The 15,594-nt window shown below is 36.0% G+C and overlaps 1 protein-coding gene across 2 annotated transcripts in view; it reads left to right on the top strand.

Moving 5' to 3' along the window:
* The window catches only part of Dchs2 (dachsous cadherin-related 2), a 261,750-nt gene that overhangs the window by 210,322 nt on the left and 35,834 nt on the right, over window positions 1-15,594 (top strand). For both annotated transcript variants that reach the window (XM_048813546.1, XM_015484405.2), the window contains one exon: window positions 8,584-8,697. In XM_048813546.1, the coding sequence (XP_048669503.1) occupies window positions 8,584-8,697 (114 nt within the window). The remainder of the gene's footprint in view (window positions 1-8,583; window positions 8,698-15,594) is intronic.

Raw genomic sequence — 15,594 nt, 5'->3', positions numbered from 1 at the left:
GGAATAGCTGGGTCAAATGGTGGTTCCATTCCTAGCTTTCCAATAAATCTCCATACTGCTTCCAAATTGGCTGCACCAATCTGCAGTCCCACCAGCAATGTATGAGTGTACCTTTTTCCCCGCATCCTCGCCAGCACTTGTTGTTGTTTGTCTTCGCAATGGCTGCCACTCTTACTGGAATGAGATGGTATCTTAGCATAGTTTAAATTTGCATTTCTCTGAATGCTAGAGATGATGAGCATTTTTTCGTATATTTGTTGATTGATTGTATATCCTCTTCTGAGAAGTGTCTGTTCAGGTCCTTGGACCATTTATTGATTGGATTATTTGGATTTTTGGTGCTTATCTTGTTGAGCTCTTTATATACCCTAGAGATTAGAGCTCTATCTGATGTGTGAGGGGTAAAAATTTGTTCCCAGGATGTAGGCTCCCTGTTCACGTCACATATTATTTCTTTTGCTGAGAAAAAAAAAACTTTTTAGTTTGAATCCATCCCATTTGTTTTAATTCTTGATTTTGCAATTTTTATACTTTACTTGGTTAATGTTGTATGCCACCTTAATTTATTTTCATATGTTGAACTATCCTTATATCCTTGAAAGGGATAAATTCCACTTGGTAATGGTGTATGAACCTTGGAATGTGCTATTAAATTCTGTTTGCTACTATTTTGTTGATGATTTTGTTCAGGTATGTTAATTTAGTGTACCTGCAAAAAAAGAAAAAGAAAAGAAAGAAAAAGAAAAGAAAATGATCTGTAGTTTTCTTTCCTTGCAGTATCTTTGTCTAGTTTTTGTCTCAAAGTAATGTTGATATCATAAAATGAGTTTAGAAGGGTTGCCTCCTTTTTTAAGTTTTTTGAAAGAGTTTCAGGAGGATTGGCATTGACATTAGTTCTTTAAATATTTGTTAGAATTCTCCAGTGAAGAAATCTGGTCCTGGTTTTTTTGTGGTTGGGAATTTTTTATTAAAAATTCAATGTCCTTTATTACATAGGTCTACTCAAAATTCTATTTCTTCATGAACAGTTCTGGCAGGTAGTATGTTTCTAGAAATGTATTCTTTTTTTCTATGATATTTAACTTGTTGGCATATACTATAATTGTTCATTGAGGTCTCTTGATTCCCTTTTTAAATTTCTGTGGTATCAGTGATAATCTCCTCTTCCACTTCTATTTTTGATGAGTCTCTCTCTTTTAATTGGAGTTTGTCAATTTTGTTGATATTTAAAAAAAATAGCAATTGTTAGTCAATTTTTTCTATTGTTTTTATTTTCTCTAGTTTGTTTCCACTTGAATCTTTATTAATTCCTTCCTTCTACTAACTTTGGGGTCAGTTTATTCTTCTTTTTGTAGTTCCTTGTGATGTAACCTTACATTGTTGATTTGAGATTTTTAATGGAGGCATTTGCCATTGGTAACTTTCCTCTCAGAACAGCTTTTGCTGCATCCCATAATTTTGGGGATGTTGTGCTTTTGTTTCATCTCAAGATATTTTGTTTCTAATTTCCCTTTTTATTTCTTTGTTGGTGCGTTGGTTGTTCACATATTTGGGGATTTTCCAGTTTTCCTTTTGCTAATGATTTCAAGTTTCATTCTATTGTGGTTGGAAAAGATATTTGGTATGATTTCAATCTTGCTAAAGTTATTAGGACTTGTTTTGTAAGCTAGCATGTGAGTTATCCTGGAGAATATTCTGCATGCACTTGAAGAGAATCTGTATTCTGTGCTCTTGTTGAGTGAAATGTCCTTTATATGTCCATTAGTTCAACTGGTATGCAGTTTTATTCAAGTCCCGTGTTGCTTGGTTTATCTATCAATTATTGAAGGTTGTGTATTAAAATTTGCTATATTGGGGTCACTAATTCTCTCTTCAATTCTGCCAATGTTTGCTTTAGATATTTGGGTGCTATGCTGATTGTAGTTATTATATCTTCCCGATGAATTGAATTTGTTAGTACTAGGCCATGTTCTTTGTCTCTTTTATCTGTTTTGCCTGATGTAACTCTGGCCATCCTTGTTTTATTTTCAACAGAATTTACTTTTAGTATCTATTCCCATCCTTTCACTTTCAGCCTATATGTGTGTCCTTATATGTAAAGTGAGTGTGATAGAAAGGACAAAGCTGGATTTGTTAAAAAATCAGTTCAGTTAATCTATGCATTTCAGTTTGGGAGTTTAGTCCATTTATATTTAAAGTAATCCCTGATAGAAAATACTATTAACATTTTGTTCCTTATATTTGTAGTTATTTCATCCTTCTTTACTCCTTTGGTTCTATTCCTCTGTTTCATTGTTTTGTTTCGTTTTGTTTTGTTTGTCTACTGGCATGCTTGACATGCTTTGATTCCCTTCTTATTTCAGGTTTTTCTTCTATAGGTTTTTTTATTGTGGATACCACATGACATAAAATAGCTTATAACAATCTCTTTTAAAATTATAATAAAGCCAAACTTCATTTGCACATGAAAACTTTGACCTCTACATCTCCCCTTGTTATATGCACACTTTATATTACACCTTCTTATATTTTGTATCTATTGACATAGTTTTGGGGTTAGAGTTTTTGTTTTTAGATTTTACATTATAAGTCAGAATTCACAGCAATTTGTGCACCACTAGTGTAGACTAATAGGATTCTATATTTGTCTATGTATTGACGTTACCAGAAAGGCTTGTATTTTTCATGTTTCCATTTGCCATCTAGTGTCTTTTTGTTGCAACTAGTAGGACTCCCTTTATCATATCCTTTAAGGCAATTTAGTGGTGATGACCTCTCTCAGCTTTTGCTTATTTAGGAAGGTTTGTGTCTCCTTCATTTATGAAGGACAGCTTTGTAGTTGGGTGTGGTGGTGCACATCTGTAATCTCACCAAATTAGGAGGCTGAGGCAGGAGGATCATAAGTTTGAGGCCAGCTTCAGCAAATTTAGTAAGACCCTATTTAAAAATAAAAAGGACTGGGAATATAGCTCAGTGGTAAAGAGCCCTGGTTTAATCATATATGTATGTGTGTCCGTCTGTGTGTGTGTGTGTATACACATGATGTATATATATACATTCACATGATCATATATATATATATGATCTTATATATGTGTACGTGTATATTCTCAAACTTATATATTCTCAGTACAGTCTCAAATTTAAACTTTGTCAGAGAAAGAATATATATTTTCAGTTCTCTGAGGACTTGAGTATCTAGTTTGAAGTGTTTTTATTGAATGAAATTCTTTTGCATTGTAATTCCATTTGGTATGAGGAACATTTTATTTTCAATAAAATAGGATTGTTTCCTTTAAAAGAGAAAGGCCTAGTATGATTCTTTGCAATTCTGTACCAATCTTTGTTCTTTTTAATGTGAGCCATCTCCATGTTTTCATTTGTAATTGGGCATGTAATAAGCATCCTAACCCATGAAAAAAAGGGCCGCCAGCAAGACTGTGTATCTTGCCTGTTTCTCGTCTTACTGCCATTCTTAAGAGTAAATGACAAGTTAGATGAAATAAAATTTCCTGTTTTTAAAAATAAATTGTGTCAGGAAGCATGCAACTATAATTGAGCACAAGAGATAAAGCATGAAGTGTACTACTGTAAAGGTTAAATCCTAACAAAAATGCAAGACATTTTTATGTTAACAACATGTCTCCTGAAATGCAATAAAGCAACCATGAGATTATAATGCAATTTGAAAGAATTCTCAACATGTGTAGTAATTGATTCCACCATGATTGATTAAAATTTGATACTTTGTTCCAAAATGACTTCATAACTGGCTTGAATAGAATAACCATTGAGAAATCCTGATAGATTATTTTTAAATATTGTCACAGTTTACGTCAAGTATAATTTTTCTAAAGAGAGTACTATATAGAATTTGGAGTTTCCTGTCTTTCTCCATAACAAATTCTGTTTTGGGTCTTCATTCACTGAGTTCTCACTGAAGTTTCAGTTCTGTGGGCAATATCATATTCTTGTTTCCTTTAACATTTATAGTGATCATTGCATTCTTCCTTTGAGAGGTAGGCATTGAAAGGATCCTAGAGGAAAAGTCTGTCTGATCTAGGGCCTTTTCGTTTTCTGTTACTTTCACTGAAATTATATTAAATATTTAGAAAAAAACAGCAATTTAACTTGGTTTAGATATGATATTTTGTGATAACCTCCAGCAGAATGGGTTTTAATCGGGGTTCCCAGTTCCTGTGCAGTAAGATTCAATGAGGAGGCTCAGTCGTAAAGGTACTATTTTTTTGACCTCTGCAGATAAGACTATCAGATGTGATGTTGTAGCATTGCGTTGTTTTTTAAAAAATAATTTCCATTAATTTAGAGTGACCCTGTCGACCCAGACCAACACTATTCTAATTTCTCTGCCTAGAAAACTTCAGTGTTCTTTTTCTCTCTGTTTCCTTTTCTGTTTCTTCTTCCCACAATCTTTAAGTACCTGCTACTTATGAAGAAATACATTTTTGAGACATAGAACAACACACTTTATTTTTTTAAAAAAAAAGCAACCTTACATTGAACAAAAGATGCCAGATACCATAGACTTTAAGTGTAGGAAATTTCTCTTTAAATTATTATTTTAATTGTACAAATTTATGCAGTATGGAGTGGTAATCTGGTAGATGTATATAGAGTAGAATGATCAAAATCAGATAGTAAGCATTTCTATCTCTTTAAACTTCTTAAATATTTTGATTAACTTAATGATTACACATATTTTTGGAGTACAATGTGATACGTATAAATATGTATACAAGTGCATGTATATAACATGTACTGATCAAATTGGGGTAATTAGTATATCTTTCTTATCATTAACAAGTGTACGAAATTTTAAAGGTAACACTAATATATAGCTGGGTGTGGTGGCTTATGCCTGTAATCCCAGCAGCTCGGGAACCTGAGTCAGGAGGATCATGAGTTCAAAGCCAGCCTCAGCAACTTAGCAAGACCCTAAGCAATTCAGTGAGCTCCCATCTCTAAATAAAATGCAAAATAGGACTGAGGATGTGGCTCAGTGGTCGTATGCCCCTGAATTCAGTCCCTGGTTCCGTCCTCCACCCCCCCCCCAAAAAAAGAAACTAGTATACAGTTATAAGAATATATCAATCACAAATATATAGAAAATCTCCTTGGGGCTGGAGATGTAGCTCAGTGGTAGAGTGCTTGCCGAGCACATGCAAGGACCTGGGTTCAATCCTCACACCACCAAAAGGTTAAAAAGAAAATTTCTGCTGTCGTGCTATTTTGCCCAATTAAATCAAGGAGATGAGAGATCAGTCTTCCAACATACGAGTCTCTGGCTTAAAAATAAGTAGCAAAGCCCAAATGCTAAAAGGGCTGATAACAGAGAGAGGCTTATCTTCCTCTCAGTGATGGGATGACTCAGCACTGGAGCCAAGCCACAGCTGGGTTTCATTCAGTCCATCTGGTGGTATTTGTTTTCTTAGTTGTTTTCCAACATTTAGAAATTGAGAGATTTCACATGAACATAAACATGAATTTTCAAGCTTCTCTTGGAAAGACCAGAATCTCAAGCACCCTGAAGCCTGCTTCCTCTGTTCGCAGCATTGAGCTGAGGTGCGTGGGCACACTGAGTGCTCTGCCCCCTCCGCTTCTCTGACCTCTTCAGGTGGCCAGGCTTCTTGCTTTTACTTAATGGCATCTGAGTTAATGATTCCTGCAATGTACTCATCTCGGACATCAGGGCTGGTCCTGTTTCCTTTTCAAATGTGTTCTTTCACTTTTCCTCCTGTGCCTTGTTACCACCATCTTGGAGAGGACCCTGTTGCTGTACAGTGAGCAGCCAGAGAGACCTCCAGGGTTCCCTCCTGTCCATCTCTCCCCATCAGTACAACATGCAAACATTGCCAGTAGGTGGCATCCCAGGGGGCAAAGGACAGTAAGAGGAGAGGCAGGGTCATGGCAAGATCAGGAGTTCAAAGCAGTTACCACAAGTTAGACGCTTAAAACCAGAGGAAAGGGGTCAGTCAAAAACCATCAGAATGTTTTTTCAGAAGTGATGGGTGAGTAAAAACCAGGAAGCCAGGGACAAGGTTGAACTAAAAAGAAGGGTGCAAGTGTGGCCAATAAGCACACAAAAAGATGCTCAGTATCACCAAACATCAGGAAAATTAAAACTAAGAACCACAATAAGATACACTGCATATCCACTGAGATGACTAAAATTACAAAGACTGACAATACCACTCAATTGGGAGCAACTAGAATTCTCATATTCGGCCAGCCAGAATGTAAAAAAGGACTAATGCTTTGGAAAATAGTTTGGTAGTTTCCTATAAACACACATTTACTCAAGGAATGAAGACATGAATTCATGCAAACCCTGGGGTATGAATGTCCACAGAAACTTTAGCCACAGTAGCCCCCAATAGGAAGTAATCCAAATGTCCATCTATAGGTGAATGGAAAACAAATTCTGGTGTGCCCATGCAATACAGCATCACTTTGCAATAAAAATGGAACGTACTTCTGAAACACCAACCAATACATATGTTGTTGTCAGAAAATTACACTGAGCAAAAGAAGCCAGAGAGTGTGTGTCTCACAAATGTATAAAATTTTAGAAACAAAACAAATCTTGAGTTATAGAAAATAAATCCACAATGCCATGTGGTCAAAAGTGAGGGGAAAGTGACTGCAGGAAGCAGAAGGAAAATTTGTGGGTGTTGAAAATATTTCTGGGTCTTTATAGTGATACTGATTACATAGGTGTATATAGTTGTCAAACTCATAGAACTGCATATTTAAAACACATGCTTATTATTGCATGTAAATTTTACTTTAGTGAAGTTGACTAATTTTTAAAAAATATTTTTACAAAAAATAAGAGAAATGAACAAACAGAACAAAAAACAAAGCAGAGGTGAGCCATATAGGCATAATATATTACAAACAAAGACATGAAAGTACTGACCTGAGGCCCAGATAGATGCCTGGGGACCCTTGTTACTGTCGTAAGTAACTTTCTTTGCCCAGAGTTGTTCATACAAGTAACTGCTGTGTGCAGCTTGCCTTAAAGTCACTTTGCATCTTTTCTCAGTTTATCTTCCATTTTCTCTTCAAGGTTTCCTGTCACATAAAACCCATCTACTTTATTTTTAAATAAAGTTTTATTGGAACACAGTCACACTTTTTTTTTAACATATTGTCTGCTTTCATGCCACAATGACAGGGTTGAGTATTTGCAACAGAGACTACACAACCCACAGAGCCTAAAAGATTTATTATCTGTCATTTTACAGAAAATAATTGAAATCCTTAATATAAAGCAAATTATTATTATTATTATTTGGTACTGGGATTGAACCCAGGGATCCCAGGATACTTAACCCCTGAGCCACATCCTCAGCTCTTTTTATATTTTATTTAGAGACAGTCTCACTAAGTTGATGAGGTTGGCTTTGAACTTATGACCCTACTGCCTCAGCCTCCAGAGTTGCTGGGATTCCAGGTGTGTGCCACTGTGCCCATCCTAGGCTCCCAACTCTAATCATACAGACCACCTCATTGCCACTGTCAGTCCTTGTGCATTCTTTCATGCTGGTGACTGGTTTGTCCCCCATAACATGAAATGGCTTTCTTCTCTACTGTCTTCCAATTTCTACACCTAATTCAATTTTTGTTTCTTCCTTGAAGTTATCTCTTGACTGCTTCTTCCCTATTTTAACAAATTTTTAATGAGTTAATGTCATGTAGTAAAGTTACTTTCCAGTTGAATTGCTTCTACCTATTACTAATCTAGATGCTAGTTAAAGAATTATTTCTCCTCTTTATACTCCTTTAACCTTCTTTCCCACTCCCACCCAATGATCAAGACACTGTGTGAAAATATGTTTTCAATCTGTCTACCTGGTCCATCTTCCCTCCCACAGTCGTGGGTCTTTGTTTTTTGCTAGGACTATTGTAATATTATCTTACACTGTCTCTGCTCCATTTTTTTCTCTTCTTTCCTATGTTCTTCAGCCAGCAGTCAAATGTTATTTTTTAAAATAAATTTTGTTGTTTCATTCCATTCCTTAGACTGCTTTTATGACTTCCCAATGAACTGAGAAAAAGACACTCTCCTTGCTGATGCTGCCACGTCCTCTCTAGGCCTCTTCCCTGAGTCCTGGTGCTGTACCAGTCCTTTCCCAGATCACCACTTCTGTACTGGTTATTCCTCCTCCTCGAATCCTCTCTGCCAGTTACCATGGCCCTTCATCCTCACTCTGCCTGACTCCAGGAAAGAAGTGCTCCTGTCACATAACCCTACTTCTCTTTCCAGGGAAAGTAGCAGAGTCTGAAATTTACCTTGATTACATCTTTGTTTAGTGATTTACTGTGTTTCCTTCCTCTAGTTAATAACCACCACATGAAGAGAGATTACTCTATCTTGCTTGCCTCTGTATCCCCAGTACTTAGCATGGATTCTGACATATGAAGACGCTTCCTGAGTAATTGTTGAATTAATGAACAGTGAAAACATGATAGTTATTACTCAAGTGTTTGCTCTTCTTCTTTTTTCCCATGAAATATTATTTTCCTAAAGATGCCCTTTTTTTAACCTTATGTTTACAGGTACTTCTATCCTGACGGTAAAAGCTTTTGCTTCCGACTCAATTCAGGATGATATTAAATACTCAATTTTTAGTGGAAATGAAGATGGAGTTTGTTCCCTGGGCTCCAATTCAGGTAATCCTTCTCTACCATAATATAGCTTTATTTGCTGTTCCATTTAATGTTACTAGTCTACAAAATTTTCAAGGTAAAATTTTAAAAGTTAGCAGGAAATTTTTATAGTAGCCAATGAGAAACTACCGGGAAATTCAGAACTATCTGTGTGTTTGTTTATGTATAGTCACTAAGAATTCTATTTCAACATTTCCAAATTAGCATTTATCCTGTCCTTTGGATTTTTGAAGATGAATTGGTTTCTACTTATAATTTCCTAACCTGTTTGGGAAAATTGGAGATAGAGAGTGGAGATCAATGATACTGAATTTGAATTGAAAATAAGCACACATGTCTGGCCCTAGGGAATTTTCATCAGAGATTCTTCTAATTCGCCACTGAATGTCAACAATGCAACAAGAAAGGACAGCTGGAAAAGTTTCTATGTGGTGGTAAAGAAATTACTTCCAAATACAGCATGTATTAAATTTAGCTTTAATACGACCATTATTGTGTTTTAAATGAATACCAATTGATTATTTGAAACATACTTTTCTGACTAACAGCTATGCAGTAGATGTATATCTTTTGCTTCATTGTCAAACCTCAAGAAGAATGGTTTTAATAATTTCTATATTACCATACAACTGCCTTATTTAATCTGTAATACATGCACACGGGAAAAATTGGGAGGGCATAATTTCTTAGAGAAAAGCCTTTATGGTGGCCAGGGCTGGTGTTATGGCTTTTTGGTCCATGCAGCCTTGGGTCAGCAGCCTTTCTGAGGCAGTCTGCTGGAAATTTCCATCCCTTCACCACCCATGGCAGAGTGGAAGAATGACAAAGGAAACCTGTTGGCAAAAGGTGTTTTCAAACACCACCGACCCATGAGCTTTCCCGACCTGGTGTCTTAGATCTCTGGGGAAAGAGCTGAGATTAAACTGTTAATGAAAAGAGGAGAATAATAGAGATTCCATGTTATCCCAGACTATCCGGATCTTTCTATCATGTCCCTCCTGATGTGGCCCACGCGTGACCTTCCCCCGACCACTGGATTACATTATTAAAAGGCAGATAAAATTTACCTAGAGTCAGAACAAGGAGGTCACCCACAGAAATCTACTTTTCGATTAGTTATGTTGAAATTTATGTAAGCATTTTTGAAATATCTATATGATAATACATTAAAATTTATAAAATACCTAATGGACAATAGAAATATAAAAGCCCATGTGTTTGTTATCTGTCTCCAGAAATAAGACATTACTAGAACTTTAGGAAGACACTGTGTATCTTTCCTCCTTTCCTCCCTCTTCCCATTTTCTGCTGCTTAGAAGTATGAATGCATATTGGAATGGCTAAATCAAGTTAATTAGCATATTGTTGCATATGCTAAAGAGCCTCAGGCTCCCTTCTTCCACTCCAGAGGTATCAGTAACCTGAATTGGATATTGATAACTGAGTTTGTTTTCAATGTTATAATTTTCCACTGTGTTCAAATTTCTAAATAGTGTTATTTTCTTTGACCTTCATTTAAACACCATCTCAGAAATGCTGTGGGCCCTTTTGCTCAACATTTTTACTGACTTAAGATGCATAAGCCACCCCCTGTTTAAGAGAAATAGCAAAGAAGGAAATGTACCTGTTTGCATATCTTTTGTTAGGTCTGCCTTAAATATTTTGTACTTTTTCTTGCTGAAGTAAATTAAATTTTTTTTTTCTGACCATGTTGGTATGTATGTTTGAAGTTAACTTTTGTGTTTTGAGTTTGTACCAAGCAAGTTTGCAAGTTCACTGATTCTGACATTTTTCTGTACATTGTATGTACACAATCAGTTTCTGAAAATGTCTTCCCCTATGTTTTTTCCCCCTATGTTTATTGGAAGTTATATAACTATTTTTCTTCTTTTAATGGTTAATCTAGCTATTTTAATATTATAAAGTTAGAATCCAAGGTGAGACAAAATCATATGTACTACACAAGGCTTATAATTCTTTATCTCCAAATACTCCTTTTTCTATTTGCATGGTTTGGTTGACCACAGTTTTAGTTCTTTTAATTAGGAACAATTAGAATTTTATAATAGAGTTAGCTGCTTCTTAGCTAATGTCTTTGCAAACTTTTCTTTCTTACATCTCAAACTTCCCTTTATTATCATTTTCTTTCTACCCCCAAATAACTCCTTTTAGTGACCTTTAGATTTTAGTTGTGTAAAAAATGTCTTTATTTAATCCTTATTTTTAATGCATACTTTTGCTGGTCTTATAATTCTAGACTCACAGTTAATTTCTCGCCTGTCTTCTGGTTTCCTGCTGTTGCTCTAAGAAGTCAGCAACTGATCTAAATGCCATTCATTTGTATCTTTCTTTGGAACACCAATTTGACAAAGATGGAACCAAATAAATCTCTCCTATACCTCTTTTTCATCTCTTTGTCTTTTTGCTTTTCAATCTGAGGAATTATATTTTTTCATTTTTTTTAATTTCCAGGAATTTTCTTCTGTTCTTTTTATTGTGTTGTATTGTACTGTATTGGGTATTGAACCCAAGAGTGCTTTACCACTGAGCAACATCTCTAGCCCTTTTTATTTTTTATTTTGAGACAGGGTCTTCCTAAATTGCTTAGGATGCCATTAAATTGCTGAGGCTGTCCTTGAACCTATGATCCTCTTCCTACCTTGGCCTCCTGAATTGCTGGGATTACAGGTGTGTATCACCATACCCAGCTCTTCTGCTCTTTTTCAAATATTTTTGGTCTTCAAAAAATTTAATCGCTTGTTCCTTGTGCATGTTTCCAAGGTTCTTTTATATATATTTAAGCATGTGGGGCTGGGGATGTAGCTCAGTGTTAGAACATTTGCCTAGCACGTGTGTGTCCCTCGGTTCCATACCTAGCAACACTGCATTTATATATATAATTCTGAATGCAGTAATTCTACCACTGTAAGTCCTTGAAGTTTTATTCTGCTGTCTGTTGGATTTACTTGTTGTTTTTCGTGGGTCTGGGTTTCTGTATGATGTTTGTACTTGTGAACTATGACCTCCACATTGTCCTCAAAACATTTCCTTTGAAGATTCTTTGAAGCCTGGATTGAATTTGTGCCCCTCAGAGATGATTTTCTTTCCTTCTAAAATTCACCTGGTTACAACAAACAGGAACAAATTTAAATTTAATTCTTTTTTGGGGGGGTACTGGGGCTTGAACTCAGGGGCACTCAACCACTGAGCCACATCCTCTGCCCTATTTTATTTAGAGACAGGGTCTCACTGAGGTGCTTAGCACCTTGCTGTTGCTGAGGCTGGCTTTGAACTCTCGATTCTCCTGCCTCAGCCTCCCAAGTCACTGGGTTATAGGTGTGGGCCACTGCACCCAGCAAATTTAATTCTTAAGAGCTTTTTAAAAGACATTTAACTGTGATAGTATAAGTACATAAACTCAGGCCCAAGCTAATGAATTCCTGGAAGAAATATTTTTTCTCTCCTTGTCAGCAAATGCAAAGTCAAGAAAATTAAGTTTTATGCATCAGTTTTTAATTTTTTTCACATTCATTGTTCATTTAGAATATAACTTTTGGGTTTCTACTGTATGCTGGTTTTTTCCTATTAGCCTTTTAACCTTTGAACCTGTTTTTCACATTCTGAAGTGTCAGAGAGGCATTTCAAGGAAGTCATGGAAGAAGGTCTTGGAATGAACATAGACTTTTAGTGCATGTTTTCCTTCAAGGATTCCTGTTTTCATTGTTAGGGTTGTCTTCTGGGGATTCCTTACATCTGTACCAACTCAGTAATGTATTTTAATATACACATAAACATGTATGTGCATAGGTATTTTAATCAGTTTTTCACTGCTGTGACTAAGTAACCTGACTAGCACAACTGTAGAGGAGGAAGAGTTTATTTGAGGGCTTATGGCTTCAGAGGCCTCAATCCATAGACAGCTGGCTCCATTCCTCCAGGCTTAAGCTGAGGCTGAACATCATGGCAGAGAGTGCAGCAGAGGAAAGCAGCTCACAAGGTGATTAGGAAGCAGAGAGAGAGAGAGTCCATTCACCAGATACAAATATATACCCAAGGCCACACCCCAGTTCCCACCACCTCCAGCCATAGCCCACCACTTCAATTACCACTCAGTTAATCCTTATCAGAAGATTAAATCACTGATTGGGTTAAGACTCTTACAACCCAATCATTTCTCCTCTGAATCTTCTTACACTGTCTCACATGTGAGCTTTATTGGGACACCTCACATCCAAACCATAACAATAGGTAATGTGCATATATATCATATGCATACAAATCTTATCAAGCATTTTAGTTGCCTTGATCATGAGCATCATTAATATGTGTATATTATATATATGTATATATAATCATATATATATATAATCATATTATATATATATAACTGTTATCATGAAGTCTTTTAAATTTTTAATTATGATATTAAATGCATGTCTCATACTATCTTTGACACATTATCATTAAATTTGTGCCTAAAGATACCTAACAGAGATTTTTCTGGATATGTGTATTTTAAACCTTGGATTAGTTAAAATAGAAAACTGGTATATATGATTAAATAATAAAATTGGTCTTTCAAATTGTGGTCACTTTTTTAAAAGATAAAAATACAAAGAACCTCTGTTCCATTGTTACAAGCCAAAGGTTGACTTTTGTATTTAAACTTCATGCTGCTTTGGATTAAAAACATCTATTACTGTCTAAACCAGCAGGAATTTTAGAGTTTGACTAAGACTAAGACTGTGTATGTAAATAACAGATGGTAGTATTCAGTCCATTATTTGGTAGATTGACATAAAACAAAAATGATCAAACTTTCAATGTTTCAAAGACATGCTTGTGGCAGGAGAGAGTTTAAAAAGCTATTGGGTAACATAAATATTTGTCACATTCTGCTTTGGGTTCATATAGTTGTGTGCACACAGTGTACAAATGACCGAAGTAACCTGATTATTTTATCAAGCATGTAGCATTTGAAGAATCTTAATCTCATTTTGATGTGCATTTTATAACTTGGACTAAAGCTATGTATTAGAAGGAAAAATATTACTGCAGTTTTTTCTCAAGTTAATATACAACTGGCACATAATGCATAAGCAGGAATGTAAAGGTGATATTTGCAAGGCTTCATGCTATAAGGAAAATGTGGACTTCTGCCCATGTCATTAGACAGCCTGGTAGTACTTTCATCTCACTGATGACTACATCTTTGATGTCTCTGAGAAAAATTCATGTGTATCGTTGCAGGCAAAATGTGGATTTAGTAGGTGTGCCAGCCTTGAGTCATCTCATAGACTGGCTATTGTCTTTTCCATTTGCACAACTTTCACAGCATGTGCCAGTCATGATGCCAAAAATAAAAAACCAAGCAAGGAAAGCATTAGACCCATAGATCCATTCCAAGTGCAAAATTCCAATTATCAAAGCATAAACACAAGCCTTTTATTAAAAACTCCACTTTGATCTGCACCATAATTGGCACACTTTCTACTAAATGACACTGGCAATTTAGTGTTGCCTTTCTATTTTATTTTTCCTTTACAAACAGTAACACAATAGCATGATAGCATGATGCTGTGTTTTCTAGAGATCGGGTGAGAGCCATGGACCCACCTCAGACTTGGCTTCCCTACAATTTAGGGGTGTAGGAATCAGCCTTTGTGCCACAGATGTTTCTCAAGACCAGCTACTTTCATCACCAACCCACAAGATACATCTTAATGATTCTGCAGTTGCCAAAATTGGGAGCTACCCATAATTCTCTGTTAGGGGTGTGTTGAACAAAACAGACTGTGGTGTGTAAAATTAATTTGGTCCCAGGACTCAAAATAATACTGAAAATATGATGTCAAAAATAATAGTGAGTTTATGATATTTTAAATTTGATAGTAAAATGAGTTCTGAATATAGAACATAAACAGTTAATGTTTTGAGGTAACAGAATATTAACTATAATATTCTCACACACACACTCCCCCACACACATACATACTCAATATCAAAGATAAAACTCAAGTGTTTTCTGAACTAGGTTGGTTATCTGGGGAAATGTATTCAGGCAGAGAAATAAATATGCTCTTCCAGGCCAAGTTTCTGGAAAAAGTATAGATTCTTTTGCCAGCAAATCAAACTTCTAAAATTCCATGTAGAGATGTTGTATCATGTGGTCTGCACAGCTACCCTATAAAGTCATTATGAATATTCTCATTTCATGGAAAAGGAGCTTTAGCCATATAGGATCTGAAAAACCTTCTCCAGCAAGTCACAAAAATGAGGTGTTGGAGCCATTAATTTAACTAAATGAAGCAACCAATGCTAGGATTTATTCTTGGTTTCATGTGCTTATTTGATAAGTCTCTACTTGATGGAATTTCAGATAGTCAAAATGATAATAAGTGGGATCTGAAATTTTGTTCTATGGCAGGGGGGAAAAAGCAATAAAAATTAGAGAAGGCAGTTATATAGAAGGAATTTCTTAATTTAGGGGAGAAACTTGAGCATGACATCATCCCCAAAAGTCTGCTTCCCTGAAAAAGATAGCATCCATTTTTATTTAGTTCTGCTTCTTATATAAGGATGTTCAAGTACTCACGAATGCCTTCTAGAGGCCACACCCTGAGCTAAGTGATGTGATGGAGTGTAAAAGACAGGTAATAGTCCTCACCTTATGGAGCTTATAAACCTGGAGAACTAATAGGCCTGAAACATGTAAGGTGACCGAGAAGGCTGCCTACAAATGCAGATGTTTTGTGAGAGTCTGTGGGCAGCTGGCATTGGGATGGCACAGGGCAAAAAAGATCACTGTAGGGGGCTAGACGTGGGGACAGTTCCAGGCAGATGAGAGGCATGCATGACAACTCTGAAATGACCATTCAGGGGATACTGGACGGATGCAGG

Source organism: Marmota marmota, unplaced genomic scaffold, assembly GCF_001458135.2.
Source record: "Marmota marmota marmota unplaced genomic scaffold, marMar, whole genome shotgun sequence".
Taxonomy (NCBI): Eukaryota; Metazoa; Chordata; class Mammalia; order Rodentia; family Sciuridae; genus Marmota; species Marmota marmota.
The sequence above is the reverse complement of the archived record's forward strand: the minus strand, read 5'-3'. Positions and strand labels throughout refer to the sequence as shown.